An 18,867-nucleotide genomic window follows, 5' to 3' on the forward strand; every position below is an offset into this window, starting at 1 on the left:
GGAAATTTATTATAAATACAAAAAGCTTTGACTGAACGAAGGTGCTTTGACACTTAAATTTAAGATATTTCCAAAAATGGAGTCATTCGATTTGTGCAGTGTGTGCAATCCAGTCTTTGTTTGAGTATAAAATTTGACGTAGGCCTGGCCAACCTCATAGAAAATTTAAAATCCGAGAGGACTTCATAATGCTTCATCGTAATAATGTTGCCATGTTTGTAATAACAGTAGAAAAAACTAAATTTTGTTTTATAAGCTACAATATCTACATTTTTCAAGTAGGGTGAAGGGACCAGTAATTGACTGGGCACCAGTAATTGACATACCAGAAATAAACTGGTATTATAAGGGATATGAGCCGTTTTTAGTGGTGATTCTTTCAATTTCGTTATTGAGAAGCCTTTGGGCAGCAGTTCCAGAAAAATATTAATTATTGGATAGGTTCCTTGGTATCAGTGGAAGGTTATTTGTGTTAAAAGTTCAAAATCAAGGGAAAAACAAGCCTTTGCTAAGGAGGATTGATAAGAAAATAATTTTCCTTTTTTCTTATTTTTCGTTTATTTGTTCATATATTCGTGTGGTTATCAATGTTCTGTTATAATTAGTATTACTTGTAGATTTCATTTATGTAGTTTTTTTTTTAATTATAAGAAGCATTGAGGATTAAAATGGGGCTGTCAATCACTGGTCCTTGAAACGGCAATCTGCCCAGTAATTAACATGTATGTCAATTACTAGTCCTACAGCTTTTTTGTTTGAGACCAGTGATTTACTTCCTGGGAAAATGATAAGATAGGTTGGTAAATTTTATTATAATTAAAAATTCAATACATTGTAAAATAAAATCACTGATAAAAATCGGCAACATAAAATAAATAGTAAAACTTCCAACAAAATATGTTTAAATTAATGAATTAGCAAATGTACGCCTTATTTCAAGAGGGCATGCAGAATGATTATTCTGTAGAGAACAACAATGTATGAACAACAAACTGGAATAGTCGAGATCGCCGAACAGTTTCACGAGGCCAACGTGACTGATAAAAACGACGCCCACTTATCGGAGTTGGAAAATCTCTCATTCTCCCTCAGTTTTGGGTCCTAGCCACAAGACAAAGAAGAAAGGGAGGAAATGGCTAAACCATAGAATTCCAGCAAAGAAAACGGCCAGAGGAAAAATGAAGCTCCCTCAAGAGAAGTACCAGGTGCGAAATCAAACATACGTGGAGAGTTGGTGACTTTGTGATGTTTGTGATGTTACCGGTAGTACAGTTGTGTAAGGGTTGATCGTCAAAAGCTGCATAAAAAAGGGTAAGGTTGAAAAAATATTAGATTATTTAGGTTTGCCTATTTAAAAACTGATTGTAATTAATTATGAATAAGACTAATTTTTGTTATAAATCCAATTGAAAAAGTGATTTAGGTGATTTAAGTGATTTATTTAGATTTAAAAGTGATTTTGAATGCATACCTTATGTCGTTTCATGAATGTATTTGTATGTCAATTACTGGTCCCACCCCATGTCAAACACTGGTTCCACCGAAAATTCGGTATGTCAATTACTGGGTCATTGACATACTTCCAAAAAAAATCATTTTTGGTTGACATAAAGATCGAATTTACTGCTTTTAAAATATTAATAAAATAAAATACATCCTACTGGAGCGGTACAATTTTACAACCTACACCTGGAGCCAAAATAACGGAAGTTATTCTATCTTAAACTCGAATTTTTTCTTAAGCAGTCAATTACTGGTCCCTTCACCCTACCAGTCACCACTGCATTTTAAGATGGAGCACTTGCAAATTTTGAAATTTCTATTTTCCTATAAAATTTATTTATTTATTTATTTAAGTTAATACTTAAGTTAATAAAGCCCCCCACACTAGACTTAAAAGAAAAGAACTAAACAGACGCTATCGACTACTTAAAAGACTCTTAGACGTTAGATCTAAACTCTCTCGGGACAACAAAAGACTGAGTTATACTTCTATTTTGAAACTCATCTGGGCGTATGGAATAGAGCTGTAGGGTAAAACCTAACGCTCCAATCTCCAAAGGATTCAATCGCTACAATCTAAAATACTTCGAACTATTGTACACGCTCCGTTTTATGTCTCCAACCTGACTATACACACTGACCTTAACATTCCTTTTGTAACATAAGATACAGAAAACTCCACTTCAACCTGCAATCTCATATAAATCCTCTAGCTCAAAATCTTTCTTCTAGAACTCTTCCTGACAACCCGACAAGGCGTCTTAAAAGACAGTGGCCTCGTGATCTCCTCTCAAGTGAAGAGATTGACTAACCATATAATGTTTTGGAGTGTTACCACTCGTTACCTTATCATTTACTACTCTATTGTACCATTGTTACTTATAGCGCTAATGTGCTGATCGTAGCACAATAAACGTAAAAAAAAAAAATAATCAAAATTACGTACTATTTTCAAACCTATTTCCACTATTACATAGTCTGCTTACTTTTTACAACTAAATTTATAGTTGACTTTATCGAGAACGACTCGGGAGATCTCGGCTTCTACTTCACTGCTACCAACTTCCCTTTCTCAATTAAGTTACTCCATTCAAAAAAATTAAATAAATAAATAAATTGGCAAAATGGAACACTATGTTTGGGCGCTGTTAAACTGAAGGAAAGTTAAGGCAATACATTAAACAAATTAACATTAACGTTAATGTCCACGATGTTAGTTATGCTGGGAAATCTTTAGTAAACTTTGCTGTATTCATTAACTATACACAAATTAAAATAATGGCCGATATAAATTTTGAAGGTTAAAGTGTACAAACTATATCACATCGCAAACAGCCTCGAATAGACGAGCTGGGTTAGGAGAGTAATGTTAAAAAGCAGTTAATGTCTTTAAAGGATGATAATTACTGATTCTGGCTTTATTGTTGATAAATCCATTTTATTATCCATAAATATCTAACTTAGCATGTTTGCGCCATTTTAATGACTATAATTAACTTTGTAAGAAATGATAATAAAATCTTGGCTAATTAACTTATACAATTGTATATAAGTGGTACCCATAATGGAAAGCCATTAAAATAAACAAGAATCAACCAAACAGTACTAATTATTGTAAAATTAATAATAGTCTGCCTGTAAGTATACGAATAACGCACTATTCTTATGCATTATTCGTTTTAAGGGACGATTTATTGCCCCATCGAGCCAGATTTTGAAAATTAAGTTTTCGCTGGTAAATCCGTTTTGAGTCAAAAATGTGGTTCATAGAGAATGGAACATGTTTGCCAACATGTTCATATCTTATTGTCAACATATCTTATTGTGAATAAATTCTCTTCGCTAAAAGAACTAAGAATCGAACTTTATAATTCCTTTGAATACTTCCGTGGGTGCGGATAAAAAAGTAAGCAATCGAAGTCTTTCTACCACAATTATCGTTACTTATGTCCCTTTTTTTTGAGTTCTTATTTCTTATAGACTGCAACAATTTTTTTTTTTACGAGGGTCGTTTGAAAAGTCCGTGCAAAGTCAGAGAGATAGCACCACTGGCGCGTATCGAGGTTACGTTTAGTTAGTAGCATCTCTTGGAAGAACACACATCAAGTTTCAGCCAGATCGGTCTATTTCTTTGTGTTTGGCATTCGTTTGAATCGAGGAAGTTGAGTGATTTTCAAAAAATGGACGAAAAGAATTTCGTGTGTTGATTAAACACTACTTTATGAAAGGCAAAACGCCTCAGGAGACTAAAGAGAAGCTTGATAAACATTATGGTGACTCTGCACCTTCGATTAGAACAGTTTATAAGTGGTTTCAAAATTTTCGGAGTGGCCATATGGGCACAAGTGACGCTGAACGTTCTGGACGCCCTGTTGAGGTTACTACTCCAGAAATCATTGATAAAATCCATGATATGGTGATGGATGACAGAAGAGTGAAGGTGCGTGAGATTGCTAGTGCTGTGGGCATCTCGAATGAACGGGTACATAATATTTTGCATCAACATTTGGACATGACAAAGCTATCCGCAAGATGGGTGCCGCGATTGCTCACGCTTGACCAAAAACGAAATCGTGTGAAGTGTTGCAAGTACGGTTTGCAGCTGTTCCAGAAGAATCCGCAGGACTTTAAGCGTCGTTTCGTCACTGTGGATGAAACATGGATACATCACTACACTCTTGAGACCAAAGAACAATCTAAACAATGGGTTACCGAGGGGGAATCTGCGCCAAAAAAGGCGAAGACCGTTCCTTCGGCCGGAAAGATTATGGCGACTGTCTTTTGGGATTCGCAAGGAATAATCCTCATCGACTATCTGGAAAAGGGTAAAACTATTACAGGTGCATATTATTCATCGTTATTGGACCGTTTGAAAACCGAGCTGCAAGAAAAACGCCCACGATTGGCCCACAAAAAAGTCCTTTTCCATCACGACAACGCACCAGCTCACACCTCAGCAGTTGTGGTCGCAAAATTAATGGAAATAGGGTTCCAACTCGTTTCGCATCCCCCCTATTCTCCAGACTTTCCTCCCTCGGACTACTATTTCTTCCCCAATATGAAGAAATGGCTGGCGGCAAAAATATTTTATTCAAACGAGGAGGTGATTGCAGAAACGAATGGCTATTTTTCAGACTTGGACAAATCCTATTATTCGGAAGGGATCAACAAACTAGAGCAGCGTTGGACGAAGTGTATAAGCCTAAAAGGAGACTATGTTGAAAAATTAAAAAGGTTTACCCCAAAAAATTAAGTAGTTTTTATTTTTGCACGGACTTTTCAAACGACCCTCGTATATGCACATAAAGATCTATAACTTACCAAAATATGGTTTCAACTTTTTGATAAATTACTGACTAAAGCAAGTTTAGTGCAATACTGTGAAATAAGTGAAGTCGAAATCTCTATACTAACAGATTAATCAATCTCTGGTGATGGATTAAGGTCCGGTCAGAGAGACAATAAATATGCGCACTACTTCGGATTAATCAAATAAATCAATAACTTACATTTGAAAGAACTTATCTTCCTTGATATTGCTTGCTTCTTTCTCTTCGAGTTTACTACTCGACATTACTAGACTAAACATGACGGGGAGTGGATTTCACTGAATTATAATTTTATTTAACATGCAAGATGATCTGAGTATTGGAAAAAATGACTTGAGAAATGACTTGTGGGACATTAACTTGACATATTTTACTTAAATTTTTTCGTTAAAACTATTTTATCTGAGAAATTGCTAAAAACAAAAAAAATAAATAAACATTTTTCACTAAGTAAAATGGAATTTGAACTGGATAGGTTTTCCTCAAATTACTAATTTTATTTACAAATGTAATTTTTATTTTTGAATTACACAGGTGACTCTGTAGTTGAAAGCTTATTCCACTTCTTCCTCAGTACTGCCTTATGAAGGATTTCTCTGAGAAAATGAGCAGGAGTCGTTTTTGAAAGAGAAAAAAAAAACACTAAAAAATCGATTCTGCAAAGGATAAGTTAGTTGCAGTTGGTTCTATCCGAAAGTTTGTTCCAGGTTTCATGTTGGCACCCCCATTAAAATATGGAATTTGAACTTTCAGCGTTTATGCTGCCCACTGCACCAAGCAACGCACTCACTAAGGACTTGGAAGATCGCAGCATCTTCTCCTAGCCGGCAGAATAAGAGACCGTAGAAGGTAAGTAAGGTTCTGAATTGATAAACTGTTCGAATACAACATGTTTTAAAAGTAAAGTAATAAAGAGAAATTGAATTTGTATAATATTTCTCAAAAGTTAGATAATGTATCGAGTTTCTCTTCATTTTCTATGAACTTATGTGAATATGAATGAAATATAGTCATATACATAAGTAATTCCTTCAAAAAGAAGGCAATCTATTCAATGTAAAGGTATTGCTAGTTCTGTCCGGTGTATATTATACTCGTATGTATATTACTGTCAGAGTTTGTACTATACATAAATGAATGGAGCTCCCATTTCTAAAGACGACTACAACCAATCAAAGCAAAAGTCTTCTTTGTTAGTTTCACAAATGGTGCCTTATTTTTATATCAGTTGGCAGAAAATTGAATAAAAATAAAATATTAGCATTTATGAATCGCTCAAATTGTTCATAATGAAATAAAAGTACAATTTCTGCCACAGTTTATTGTGTAAAATTATTAAATCAAAGGTAGTGATATAGTATTTATTTTAAGACCCATCAGGAAAGTAAGAACTGCCATTTACAATGATTAATGAATAATTCCGAACTGCTAGAAAAAATCAGATAATTTGGTAGCCAGATCTTGCTTCATTATCTTAGAGATCGACAGGTTTCGGTTGTTATTTATTACCAAGACTTAATGGTAAACTAATATAATTTGACTATAATATGTGTGAAAAGACACCAACTACTTATAAAGAGCTAATAAACTCAAAAAGTGACTCATATTATATGATTCAATTAAAATTACCCTACCTGGAGGAAATACTTTAAAAAAGGAATGGAATCAAGTTTTACTAAAGATGCAGGTTATAGAGAACGACAGCATTTTGCCAAAAATAGTCTATAGTCGTTCTTACATAAACTCAATTCTCCTTCTCGTAACTGTAAAGGTATTTTCGATAAACATTTACAGCCTGACTACAGTTGAATTATCACACCAAACAAACAAGGGCATTTTGCCCACAGAGGAAGATCATTCCCTCATTCAGTGACTTGTGAAGCTAACAGTGTCATATAGTTAGTAATTATTTTATTGGCAGTTCAAGAATTTGAGAAATGCGCCAGTCGAGAAAAGTAACCTAATAGATATCTATATAACGATCGTATCTAAGTCTTCTTTCATAGCTATATAGATAAATAAAATTTGCTTTTTTATATTTGAAGTTCACGAAGTTAAACTTAGTTACCTGGATCACATTAGCATTTCATTGGATTTATCAAAATTATGAAAGTTTAATTATAGGTTCATTAAATAAGATTTAGGGTATGTAACTTTTCTCTTGCTGATTAATATTATTAAAGAATCACATGTTAGTTAAACCGCTCCCCAAAACTCCAAATCTGAATGTGGTAAAGAATTTAATAAGATAGATTGTTTCACATTTGTAAGTCTTGCAGGTAGACCTCTATTTTTTGATGAAGCCTCTAGGTTTATTCGAAGTACGATTACTCTCTTTATCTATCGTCATAAGATGAAGGTTCTGTAACATAATAAGGTGTTACAAGGTTTCAGAAAATCTTGGAAGGAGAAAAATCAACGAAGAAGGAAGAAGAGAATTCATCTCTTCTCTCCCAAGATGTCTCGTTAAAAATAAAACAATAAAATGTAAACACTAACCTGAATGATATCTGCTTTCGTTTCTGGTAAGACGGCTTCGATTTGTTGTTCTTCGTTTAGCTCTGGCACTCGGACTTGAAGCGCCATGTCCAGATCGGGCTATTCCCCATAAAAAACCAAATAATTAAACGGAAACGAGAAAAAAACAAAACCATATTAATGCTGGCAAGCTCTCAACACTCGACGTAGAAAGAGTTGTGACAAATCAAGGAAAAATTAAAAAAAAAAAAAAAAAACCTAGCTTACCTTCTGGAGAGGGGGAAGGGTGGGATTAACGATGAAAGAGGATTTAGACCAACTAATACAAGGTAAGTCGCCCATCAAAACAACAATAATAACCAATTCCTAAACTTGAATATAGTCCACAGTCTAACCAAACCATTAACCTAATGGAGGAGATGCTTTCGTTCAAAATTAAATAAAGTTAAATTAAACTTCATATTATAGCAACAATTTTGTTAACAACTTTGTCATTAAATTTTGCACTTTAATTACTATGTCATGAAACTTTTCAATTTATTTGAAATTAGTTTTATAGCAATAATAAAATCGATATGAATGGATTTTGGAAGCCAATTTTATTGCTGGAAACTGGCGACCATCCAAAATTTCCCCTCCTGGGGAAGTATTTTATAACTAGTTGACCATTTTGTTTCAACCATTATGACTAAATTTCACGGCTGAGGCCATAAAACACGCCCCTTGTGAGTTTGTTGTTTTCCTGTCTTATTATTAAAACTGTCCGGTAGGACAGTTGTATAAGGGTTGATCATCAAAAACTGCACGAAAAAGCGTAACGTTGAAAAACACCCAACTTTGACAATTTTTTTCTCTTTTTCTATAAAAGATAAAATTCCCAAATTTTCTTCATAATATAGGGCAAATCCTCCTTTATGACTGTAATTTTTTTGCAACAACCTAGATTTGATAGATTTTGAGAAAAAAGATGCTGAAAATGAGCAAAAACGGCATTTTCAAAAATTGTTCTTGTTCTTGTTCTTGTTCTTCTTGTTGTTGTTACCTTTTTTGTAAACAACGTAGCGCCTAAACGCGTGAACCGATTTTCATGAATGAGGTATCATTCGATTCGGAATTTTATGTAGATGTGCCTTTTGGGGGTCTCGACGCTGTACATGGAATGGGAGAGGAGTTAGCCCCTTTTATGTAAGGCCCCCTCCAAAATTATTATCATTAATTACTCTGTAAATCTTAGCCCGATTTTGATAAAATTTGGTAGGATGACAGGGTTAGGGCTCCCCTACGTAACATTAAAACGACGATCTGCTCTTACACTTGTTAAGGGGAAGTATAGCAATTGTTTCAAATTATCGAAACGTGAACCGATTTTCATGAATGAAGTGTCATTCGAATCGAAATTTTGTACAGATTTGAACTTTAAAAGTCTCGACGCTGTGCCTCATAAGGAGGGGAGTTTGCCCCACCCAGGTAAGGCCCTTTCTAAAACTATTATTACCAATATTTCTATAACGCTTAGTCCGATTTTGATAAAATTTAGCATGAAGAAGTGATCAAAGCTCCTCTACGTGGCTGTGAAGTGCCATCATGCTCTTACACGTACTAAGAGGAAGTACTGCAATCGTTAAAATTATCAATGAGTGAACCGATTTACATGAATGAATTGTCGTTCGATTCAAAATCTTTGCCTCTTTGCCTTTTAGGGAGAAGTACTGTAATCGCAGTTTATTTTTCTTACTTCTCTTAAAGGGAAGAACTGAAATCGCAGTTTAATTTTGCTATTTACGTACAAATACCTTCCTATTTTATTCAAAATGCTTTCTCAAAAAAATTGTTATTGAGGATGGTTTGGGGACCGCAACTATAATCATTCTTTAAAAAGATCTCTCCAGTGGTAGTAACTCCGACTTAACACCTTTTCAGGTTATAATGATACAATTAAAATTTATTATTCCCAATTTTAATAAAATCTGTAAAGCAGATCATACAAAAAGGAAAATCTATCCAAAAGGTACAAAAATCTCTTTAACAAAAACTTACAGTTTAAAATGTTAAGTATAAGGGTTGATTAAACGCCAAAAGGTACACAAATCAGCAAGTACCCAACATTTCATTAATACTTCATTAATATTTAAGTAATTCTACTGCATTAATTTTCATTAATATTTTTTTGAATTTATTAGATGTTTCACAGACCCTTATGCTGGCCAGTTCATTCATTTTCTTTTTCTTTTTTTTATGATTTAAATCGCTTCAACATCTAAGGTTATTGGCGCCCGGAGCTTTTTTCAGTGCACTGCCGGCCTCCGGACAGTGTTCTCTCGTTACAGACAACTCTGTCCATCACCCGGACAGTGAGCTGTAAGAAGCTCTTAGAAAGAGAAAATCTAAGGGTCTGCAGCTGGATTCGAACCCGGAACCTCCACGTGGGAATCCAATACGCTAACCGCATAGCTAATCCCTTCCCTTTGTTCATTCATAATATTTTATTTTTTTGTTCTAATTATGATAAAATTTATATTATATCTTCATAATTAAATAGGTACTTTATTTTAGCTTTATTCCAAATTATTCTTCTGATTTATCTTTATTATGCTATTTATTCTGAGTAGTCACATGTATGTACGAGTATGTACATGCACGTTAAAGTAGAAAAAGACTAAGTAGAGTCGGCTACTATTTAAATTTGAATCACGGATTTAAAACAATATTTCAGTCTAGAATTCGTCTTTCCGAAGTATTTGTGAGCACAAATAACGCGTAGGTAATATCAAGTAAATTATTCAACAATAATTATTCATTTCTCAATTGTAATTTAATGTAGTCCCTCTAATTTTACTTATAGTAAAATACTGGAATAATTATGTTAGCTGTCATAAAAATATGCATATCTTATTTATCTTATATTCCAAATATATAATACTGTGGGAAGACCTAGATTGAGAATGTAATTGAAGAAAACTATATTATTTGCGATAAAGCCAGATTAATTATTACCTATTATTATAAACGTTTGACTACTACATAAAATAACAATTACTTTAATCGAAGAATGAACTTAAACCGACGATTTTTATTTAAAAATAAAAATAAATAAATGAAATCATTGATGAATGTTGGTGTAAGCATTTTTTTAAAAAAGTTTTTGAATTTTCTAGCCTCATATTTTTTTTTTATTTTTTTTAATAAAGTTTTTCTTTTTAACCTGTGATTAATAGTTTGTTGATTAGATATTACAGTCAATCTAAGTTAAATGGTGTTCTACTTGAACAAATATTTTGTAGATTAAAATGGCCAGCATAAGGGTCTGTGAAACATCTAATAAATTCAAAAAAATATTAATGAAAATTAATGCAGTAGAATTACTTAAATATTAATGAAGTATTAATGAAATGTTGGGTACTTGCTGATTTGTGTACCTTTTGGCGTTTAATCAACCCTTATACTTAACATTTTAAACTGTAAGTTTTTGTTAAAGAGATTATAATATAATAAATGATTACTCCATTTTGTTTGGACTTTTAGAAAAATGATTGCTAGAGTAACCTAAATTTGGATGTACGAGGTCTGTAAATTAAATAATGAGACTGATTTTTAAATTTTTTTTTATTCAAAAAGAATTACAATTCTATATTGTCACCATCAAAATAACTTCCTTCTGAAGCCACACAGCGCTGGAGACGTTTCTTCCACTCCTCATAGCAGTGCTCGAACTCCGATACTGGAATAGCCTTTAGCTGGTCGGTTACAGCCGTTTGAATGTTTTCTGAGTTCCCTTGAGATGATTTTTCAACTTCGGGAAGAGAAAAAAGTCACAAGGACTCAAGTCAGGCGAATAAGGAGGCTGAGGAGCCACAGGAATGTTTTTACTGGTCAAAAACTCGTTTATTGAAATTGCTGTGTGACAAGGAGCATGCTAATTTGTTTTTCCGATATCCACGGAATCGTCCACAAAGAGTTTCTACCTCAAGGCCGACCGGTCAATCAACACTTTTTCCGAGAGGTTCTTGAAAAACTTCGAAAAAGGGTCATTCGTGTGAAACCAAACATCAAGAACAAGTGGGTGTTGCATCACGATAATGCTCCTTGTCACACAGCAATTTCAATAAACGAGTTTTTGGCCGGTAAAAACATTCCTGTGGCTCCTCAGCCTCCTTATTCGCCTGACTTGGAGTCCTTGTGACATTTTTCTTTTCCCGAAGTTGAAGAATCACCTTAAGGGAACTCATTTTGGGACAGTCGAAAACATTCAAACGGCTGTAACCGACCAGCTGAAGGCTATTCCAGTATCGGAGTTCGAGCACTGCTATGAGGGGTGGAAGAAACGTCTCCAGCGCTGTGTAGCTTCAGAAGGAAGTTATTTTGAAGGTGACAATATAGAATTGTAATTCTTTTTGAATAAAACAATTTAAAAAAATCAGTCTCATTATTTAATTTGCAGACCTCGTATGTGTGAAAACTACATAAAAAGGTATTGCTTTCATTTGTAATGTAAGTATAATTTTTATCATGTAGAACTATGAAAATAGTATGCCTATGAGAGAGACCCGGGATGGCAACGAAATGATACTTTTGTGTTCGAAACCAGTTCCGTAAAAAAGAAAAAATAGAATATTACGGGAAAAGAGGAGTTCGCTTCATTTTCCAAATTAACTAAATTAATTATTTATTTTAATTAATATAGATAAAAATAAATTTACACGTTCAAAGGAGAGCGTATTAATGGATAGAGGAGGTAAATAGTGCAGCTGTAATCCAGCTAAATGGATTATCCCCGGCGGAGTGATTGCATCTATTAGGGACTAACATAATAGTTTCTGCCTTGTACAGATAAACTCCCTCTCAGGCGAGGAATAATTTCGTAAACCACTTGGAGAAGATCTGCGATTAGCTAGATTTGTGTACCTGGGATAGACCGTCCTAGAACTTCCATTTATACTAAGAACATTGGGAGGTAGTTTGTGAGACTTTTATCGACCAGCAAATATAGTCGGCAATGATAGTTTAAAATCTTGAAAACTAATTTAATAAGAGTTTATAAATTAATATTTTTGATGTTTTATCACATTCATATTAGGAAAGTTGCAATGGTGTGCCCAGATTTGTTGATCCTTAGTTTCGGGAGCAATTTTTTTTTAGAAAAAACATTTTTTTAAACTCGATATAATTAGGAGATCAAGAGGGAACACGAAAGATTGTAATTTAAAATCGATCAATGGTGATGATAAATGAACAAAACATGAAAATATTTTTTATTTTGGAGAAATACTGGGAGATATTAATGCGTTTTGAATGCCGTTATTACTCGTATAATATGATTTGAACAAATATTGTTGCTATTTTGATTATTTTTTTTCACTATTTCCAAAATGTGATAATAATAAAGCGAACACTCGACCAAAATGTTAAACTAAAAATAATGACTAGTCAGAACCAGAAATAAAAACTAAATTTAACTAAGAACAGAAATATAGATGGCAGATCAAAAGCAAGAAAAAGTTTTAATAAAAACAAAACATTACCTAATTAAAATTAATTAACCAACAGGTATCCATCCAGAAGATGGTGCTCTGTCCCACACAAAGAGATGATGTGAAAAAACAGAAATGAAAAAAAAAGAAAAAAAAAATTGAATTAGAACACACACACAACTGCTGATCCAGCACCAGGGTTTCTTTGACAATTGTATTAAATCAGAAGAAAAAGAAAAAGTAACTTAATGCCGTCACCTTAATTATGTTGAAAATAAAAAGAAAAACAGAAAGTAATACATTGGATAAATGGAACGTTACAGGAAAAGCGAAGAAACAGTAGGAAAATTTCATAATTAGTGCTAGAAATGGGTAAACAAAAAAAAACTGCACACAATAATTAGTTTAGAAAAATTAAATTTGTAATTATTGTAAGGATGAATACGTTCACAAGAAACGCACGCCTTAGAGACAAAAAAGGATAAAGTGATAATCTCATTGGCTGAATTAATGCATTATTAGTAAGTATTCAGATTAAGTATTGCTATGTTAAACGGAAACGCATATTGCAATAAAAATATCAAATATGAGGTATAAATATTAAAATCTTAATGAAGATCTCGCTTGATTGGTCTACAATACAACAGTAGTCGTTCAGCATGTTGAAATACTGTATTAATTCTAAGCTTCCCTCTGTACCTTAATTTTCTTTTTTCCAAATTCACTTGAAGTTTTATGGTCAACACAAAACATGTTTGTTCGTTGATATTATTTGAAAATTAGAATGTAATAGAACACAAATCTGAAATAGGTATTATTTTAATTAAAAAGTTGTTGTTACGACAACAACCTATCAACCGATTAATTCATCAATTCTAATTAAAAGTTTACAAGTTTTTATTATTAGAAGGATTTACTAAGTCACACTTCCGGTAAAAGTTTGAGAACTTCCGGGTTCAACGTATACTTCACGGAAGTTTTCAAAGATTTACTTACTTAATTCACAAACTTTTTGTAATATAAACGTCATTATAGCCATAAATACTTAATAAATGCTAAACTATTCTTAAACTAGGCTCAAAATTTTTAGTTGAGTTGATAATAATTCATTTTAGAACATTTGGAACCATCATAAATAATGCTTGGAAGAAGTAAGAATGTTAGATGTTGTAATATTATTAAAATTAATATTTTATTGCTGGCAAAAAGTTGACCATTCAATGGTGATAAATGGAAACGCAGGAATGAGTCAGTGTTGCTGCTTTTAGAGGTTCCCCTCTCCAAAAACAAAGCTAAGTTAGAAGAAAAGTATTATCGCGTTTTTGATTAGAAACATTTGAAAAATTGACCTAAACTAAGTAATTTAGGAGATTACTTTAAAGTTCACCATTTCTTATTGTTTTTTAAAATTTCCATTACTTCTGCTAAAAGAGGGGATACAGCGAACGTCAAGTTTTTCACCATAATCATAGATACGTAAACAAATATGATAACGAATTTGCCTCTGACTGTTGATTAAATGTATTATATTAACAAAATTTTGACTAAGTGTTAATGTGGCGTCACTTCGCGCACTTTCCGAACCCGAATTTGCGGTTTCCACAAAAAAACAACTTGTGGGCCTACAGAAACAACTCACATGGAAGCATACTCTTCATTGGAACAGTTAGCTAACCTCCATGGCAGAACGAATGTCGCTCTGAGTTAAGACCCAGTAACAGAGCATTGCCTACATTGGTAACAAAATGGGTCTGACTGCGGAATTGTTGTTCTATTATCCACCAGCTGCGTTATTTCATTCCATTCCCTGGGAGAATTTTTGCTCACAAACAATTACTAACGTTTGATGCCAGCAGAATTGAGCCGAACTGGCAGTTGAAGATCGTACACGCCTCTGCGTGGCGTTCTTAAATGATGCAGGTTTGATGTGAACTGATTTTTTTTTTACGGCAAAATGGGCCAACTTAAGGCCTCAGTGCTTATTTAATTCCTTCCCAGGCCATATTAGATTAGAAAAGACAATAATACTTACAGCACTAGCACGTGAAATCAGAAAAGATGGTTTCAGTGGGAAAAATAATTTTAAGTCTTAAATTATGGCCAGAGAAAATCTTCTTTCTAGACTAATTTCTTAATGATTTACCTACTTCTTTGGATACCCTTCATCAGGAACCTTTCTATAGAGGATTTAGTTATCTGTGAGCATCATGTTTGCTGCTGCAACTAACTTGAATTGATTAGTGAATTTTTAAACCTTCATTATGAATAACTTACAATTGATACTTAAGTCACACTTATTTACTAACCAGTTTACGTAAGCATCGGGCAGTAAACATATTACACACAGAAAACAATGTACTTTAATCATGGGAATAAATAGTTGCCCGAAACTTAGAAAATCTTCCAAAAAGATTTCATCCATTGCCAACAAATACAAATAAAATCAATAGTCTAAAAAATGTATAAAGAAAATGTGCTAATAAAACTAGTTAAATCTAGGTAGACACATAAAGGTTTAATTTGATGGTAAATTGGATAGAAAGCACAAATATAAATCTATGCTAGAGGCTAGCCAGTTTGAACAGTTCGCAGGGATATAGAGGACAGCACTGTGTTTGTCCTCGGCACTGAATAATGCATGTAGCTCTTATACGTCACTTCTCCAGCACATTATCCAAACCACTCTCTTTCTCTTCTACTATCAAAGTAATCTATAACCTTTAGCCCTGAAAGTGTTCAGAATTTTAAAAACCAATAGAGATACAAGACAGCATTGCAGCTAGGAAACTGCGGATTATATGGCCGCTCTTATAAAGTAATGGTTTATACTTCCAATAGAAGTAAGTGATTTCTTTCACCACACTTCATTTCAGGGTAGCTTGCTTTTGTAATGAAGTTTTTACTACGCTCGCTTCACTAGCAGTTTCCCATTTTCAACAGTTACGCTAGCAACACTGTCCAATGGAAATAAAAACCTAATAGTTCGTAAAACAAGTTGTTGAAATCTATTAAAAGATTGTTTAGCGTTAGTGTGGGCACACAAAAAGAAAAAACTAGTGTGTTATTGGGTATACCCAAGTGTGGAAACCTGTAAAGTCTTCTGCTATTTGCCCCAAATGAAGGTCATAAAGCAACCACTACCTCTTTAACAAGGGATACTGCTCTCAGGAGACCAAAAGGTATGAAATTCAGGCAGCATTCTAACCAGTGATGAACTTTCCCTTAAGATCCGCTGAGCCTAAAAGAGAATGTGAATTTATTCCTCTCTCTAAAGTACCATTTCAATATAATTTTCAGATCTCCTTACTTTATAAAGTTCAACAACCACAAGGACAACTTTTCTGAATCTTTCTTTAGTGAACCTTCTGGGACTTTTAGTGACAACTGATTTTTTTGTCAAAACTCCAATGTACGAGTACCACGTGCACGCAGGTATCTATTAATTCCATTTGTACAATCTTTCTAAGATTTTTTTTAAAAAAAAATCTAAGGATAGAAGAACTAAATTTGTTTAAACTTTATTTGAATATTCCAAGTTGAAAGTTTGCAAATGGCGGTGAAGTAAGTCGTGAAAGTGTCTGCACAAGATTATTTCTTTACGTGAGAGATACAAATTAATTTAGATTTGAGTTATAATCAGTTGAAGAATAGAAATTACTTCCTACTGAATTATTACAATTATTTCTGTAAGACAGATCTTTACTTTAAATGAGAACGAAAATTCTAACAGGTGGGGGATCCTTTAATGGTGTCCTCCATTTCTTGTCTCGCTAAAATAATTAAAACTAAAAGCAATTTTCGTAATGTTTCTTCGAGGAGAATTGATGGCAAATTTAAATGTCACTTTCGAAAACATTTTGAAAATTTTATTTACATTTCTTTGCTAAATTAAACTTTTACATGGAATTCTTTCATACTGCCAATTTCCGTTATGTTCTTGTGGCCTGTATATAATCATCAAAATACTGATAATTACAAATACTCGGAGAAGTACATTAAGACTAATATAAAGTTGTAGATCACCCCCAGCTACACCTATTCAGATTAAATAACCACAATGAGCTAATTTTGCCCAGTTAATTAACCAAAAATCTGGGAACAGATTCGCTGTGAATTTACCTAATGGTTCAACATGGAACTGTACTTACGATTTTAAGCAAAAGGCTGAGAAGCGATGGTGGATCTACTCATTTCAATTAGGCTTTTAAAATGTATTCTTGATTTTACTTCAATGGCCAAGAATATAGGTGATAGGCACATTATTATTGAAATAATAATGTCATATCTGCTGACAGTAACAGTTTACGGAATCAAGATCCTCTATCATAGGAACACTTTTGGTTTTAAGATCTAAGTCTATTAGAGGATATTTAAATATAAGCTTGTATATTAGTAATAGTAGTACACTAATTTACCAAATTGGATTGGCATCTTAAGTCCAAACATGTGATTCACTTGGCCACAATCAATGCTGCCAATCAATTTCTTTCAACTCCAATTAACCATTCCAAGGCCCAGTCCAGGTATCGAACCCAGTACCACAATACGTTTAAGATCTGTGGGTTGCATGTGAAACCGCTACTGTACAAATATCGACTCTTATTTCTCATATTAACCTCTAACAATCCAATCCATCAAAATAGATATCTTGTAATTCAACGTTTCTCCTTTAGTACATTTTGATTCCACACTCCAACTACTATGATAGTTCTAAGTTTGATAATTCCTAAACGGAACCAAACTATGTACGCTCTTAAGAGGAACATGCTAGCAGTAAACAAAGAGAGAATCGAAATTTATTTCAATGATAAGTGGTATTTCAACTGCTTCTGAATACAAAAATAATGCCGCAAAAATTAATTTTGGATATGTTCATTAGAATGGAACTAAGTACAAAAAGTAGAGTTAAAATGATTTTCTGGACTTATTAATCGATTTGAAATAGCTCCAATAATTTTGACTCTAACTAAATCAACCTACATAATTAAGTAAATTAACCTTCTAGAACAAGTCGCAGAATGTGGAGAGGTTCAATGTTACTAAAGATTAATGAAAAAATAATTCCGTAAGAAGATTCCGATTCCCTAGAAAACAATCAGAAATACTTACTTAAATCAAGTTTTTCTTCATTGCGATCATATCAATGCACTAACCAAATCATTAAAATGTTTCCGGTTTTAACAGCATTCAAAGAAAGCAAACTGGCGATTATCAATTATTATCGTTGTAAGTATTATTTAATAATAATACAATACAGTAATCTGCATTTTAAATTGAGACGCATCAAAATCAATTTACTGATTCCCAATAAATAATAATAGTATCAATATCGGTTGGAAGCGCCGATGCAGAAAAAAGTTTCATGGTACCATTTCGATTTGCATATAATTATTAAATACTTGGAACAATATTCTGGCAATAAATAAATTATTCTGACAATTATTTAAATATTTATGTATACATAGACATAAACATCATGTATATGTACATAAAAGAAGTGGCAAATTCTACAATCAGTAACATCAAATCTAACACAATAAGCAAAAACGTACATAATTTATGAAAATTACGCTAACAAAAAAAAAAACATTAACAATGCCCTACATATTATGTGTTAATTATATGTATGAAATTTTAAGTTTATTGATAAATATTAAAATCCTAAATGTAGTTTTTTTGTAGGAAATTTTACATGAATTTATATACACATGGAAAAATATTACTAACAGCCAAGAAAGGAAACAAATAAAGCATATTTCTTAATAAATCAGCTATTTTATAATATTTTATATGTTTGTAGCATTGTTTTCACTATTTTCTACAATTACAGCGTAATAATATTTGCTAAAGTTTATAAAGTCTTAGAAATAATGTGAATTGAAGCAATCAACATGCATAGACGAAGTAATTTACAATTCTAAATGCAATAGTGGAAAACATGCAAGAAAAGCAAAAATAGAGATGGTTGAAAAATGAAAGCATAATGATGATGTGATCAAGAAAATGTGTAAGACAGAGAGAGAGAGAGAATCGTGCAAATGCATCAAATATCAAAGAAGAAACTTGATTCTCCAATATCTCTATAAAAA

At 32.9% G+C, this 18,867-nt stretch overlaps 1 protein-coding gene across 15 annotated transcripts in view; it reads right to left on the reverse strand.

Moving 5' to 3' along the window:
• DIP2 (disco-interacting protein 2) overlaps window positions 1-18,867 on the reverse strand; it is a 617,293-nt gene that overhangs the window by 62,172 nt on the left and 536,254 nt on the right. For 8 of the 15 annotated variants that reach the window (XM_074119213.1, XM_074119212.1, XM_074119204.1 and 5 more), the window contains exon 3: window positions 7,332-7,430. The exons of the other annotated variants lie outside the window; for them this stretch is intronic. In XM_074119213.1, the coding sequence (XP_073975314.1) occupies window positions 7,332-7,430 (99 nt within the window). The remainder of the gene's footprint in view (window positions 1-7,331; window positions 7,431-18,867) is intronic. 15 annotated transcript variants of the gene reach the window in all.

Source organism: Rhodnius prolixus, unplaced genomic scaffold, assembly GCF_049639745.1.
Source record: "Rhodnius prolixus isolate KJV_2025 unplaced genomic scaffold, Rpr scaffold_2, whole genome shotgun sequence".
Lineage (NCBI taxonomy): Eukaryota > Metazoa > Arthropoda > Insecta > Hemiptera > Reduviidae > Rhodnius > Rhodnius prolixus.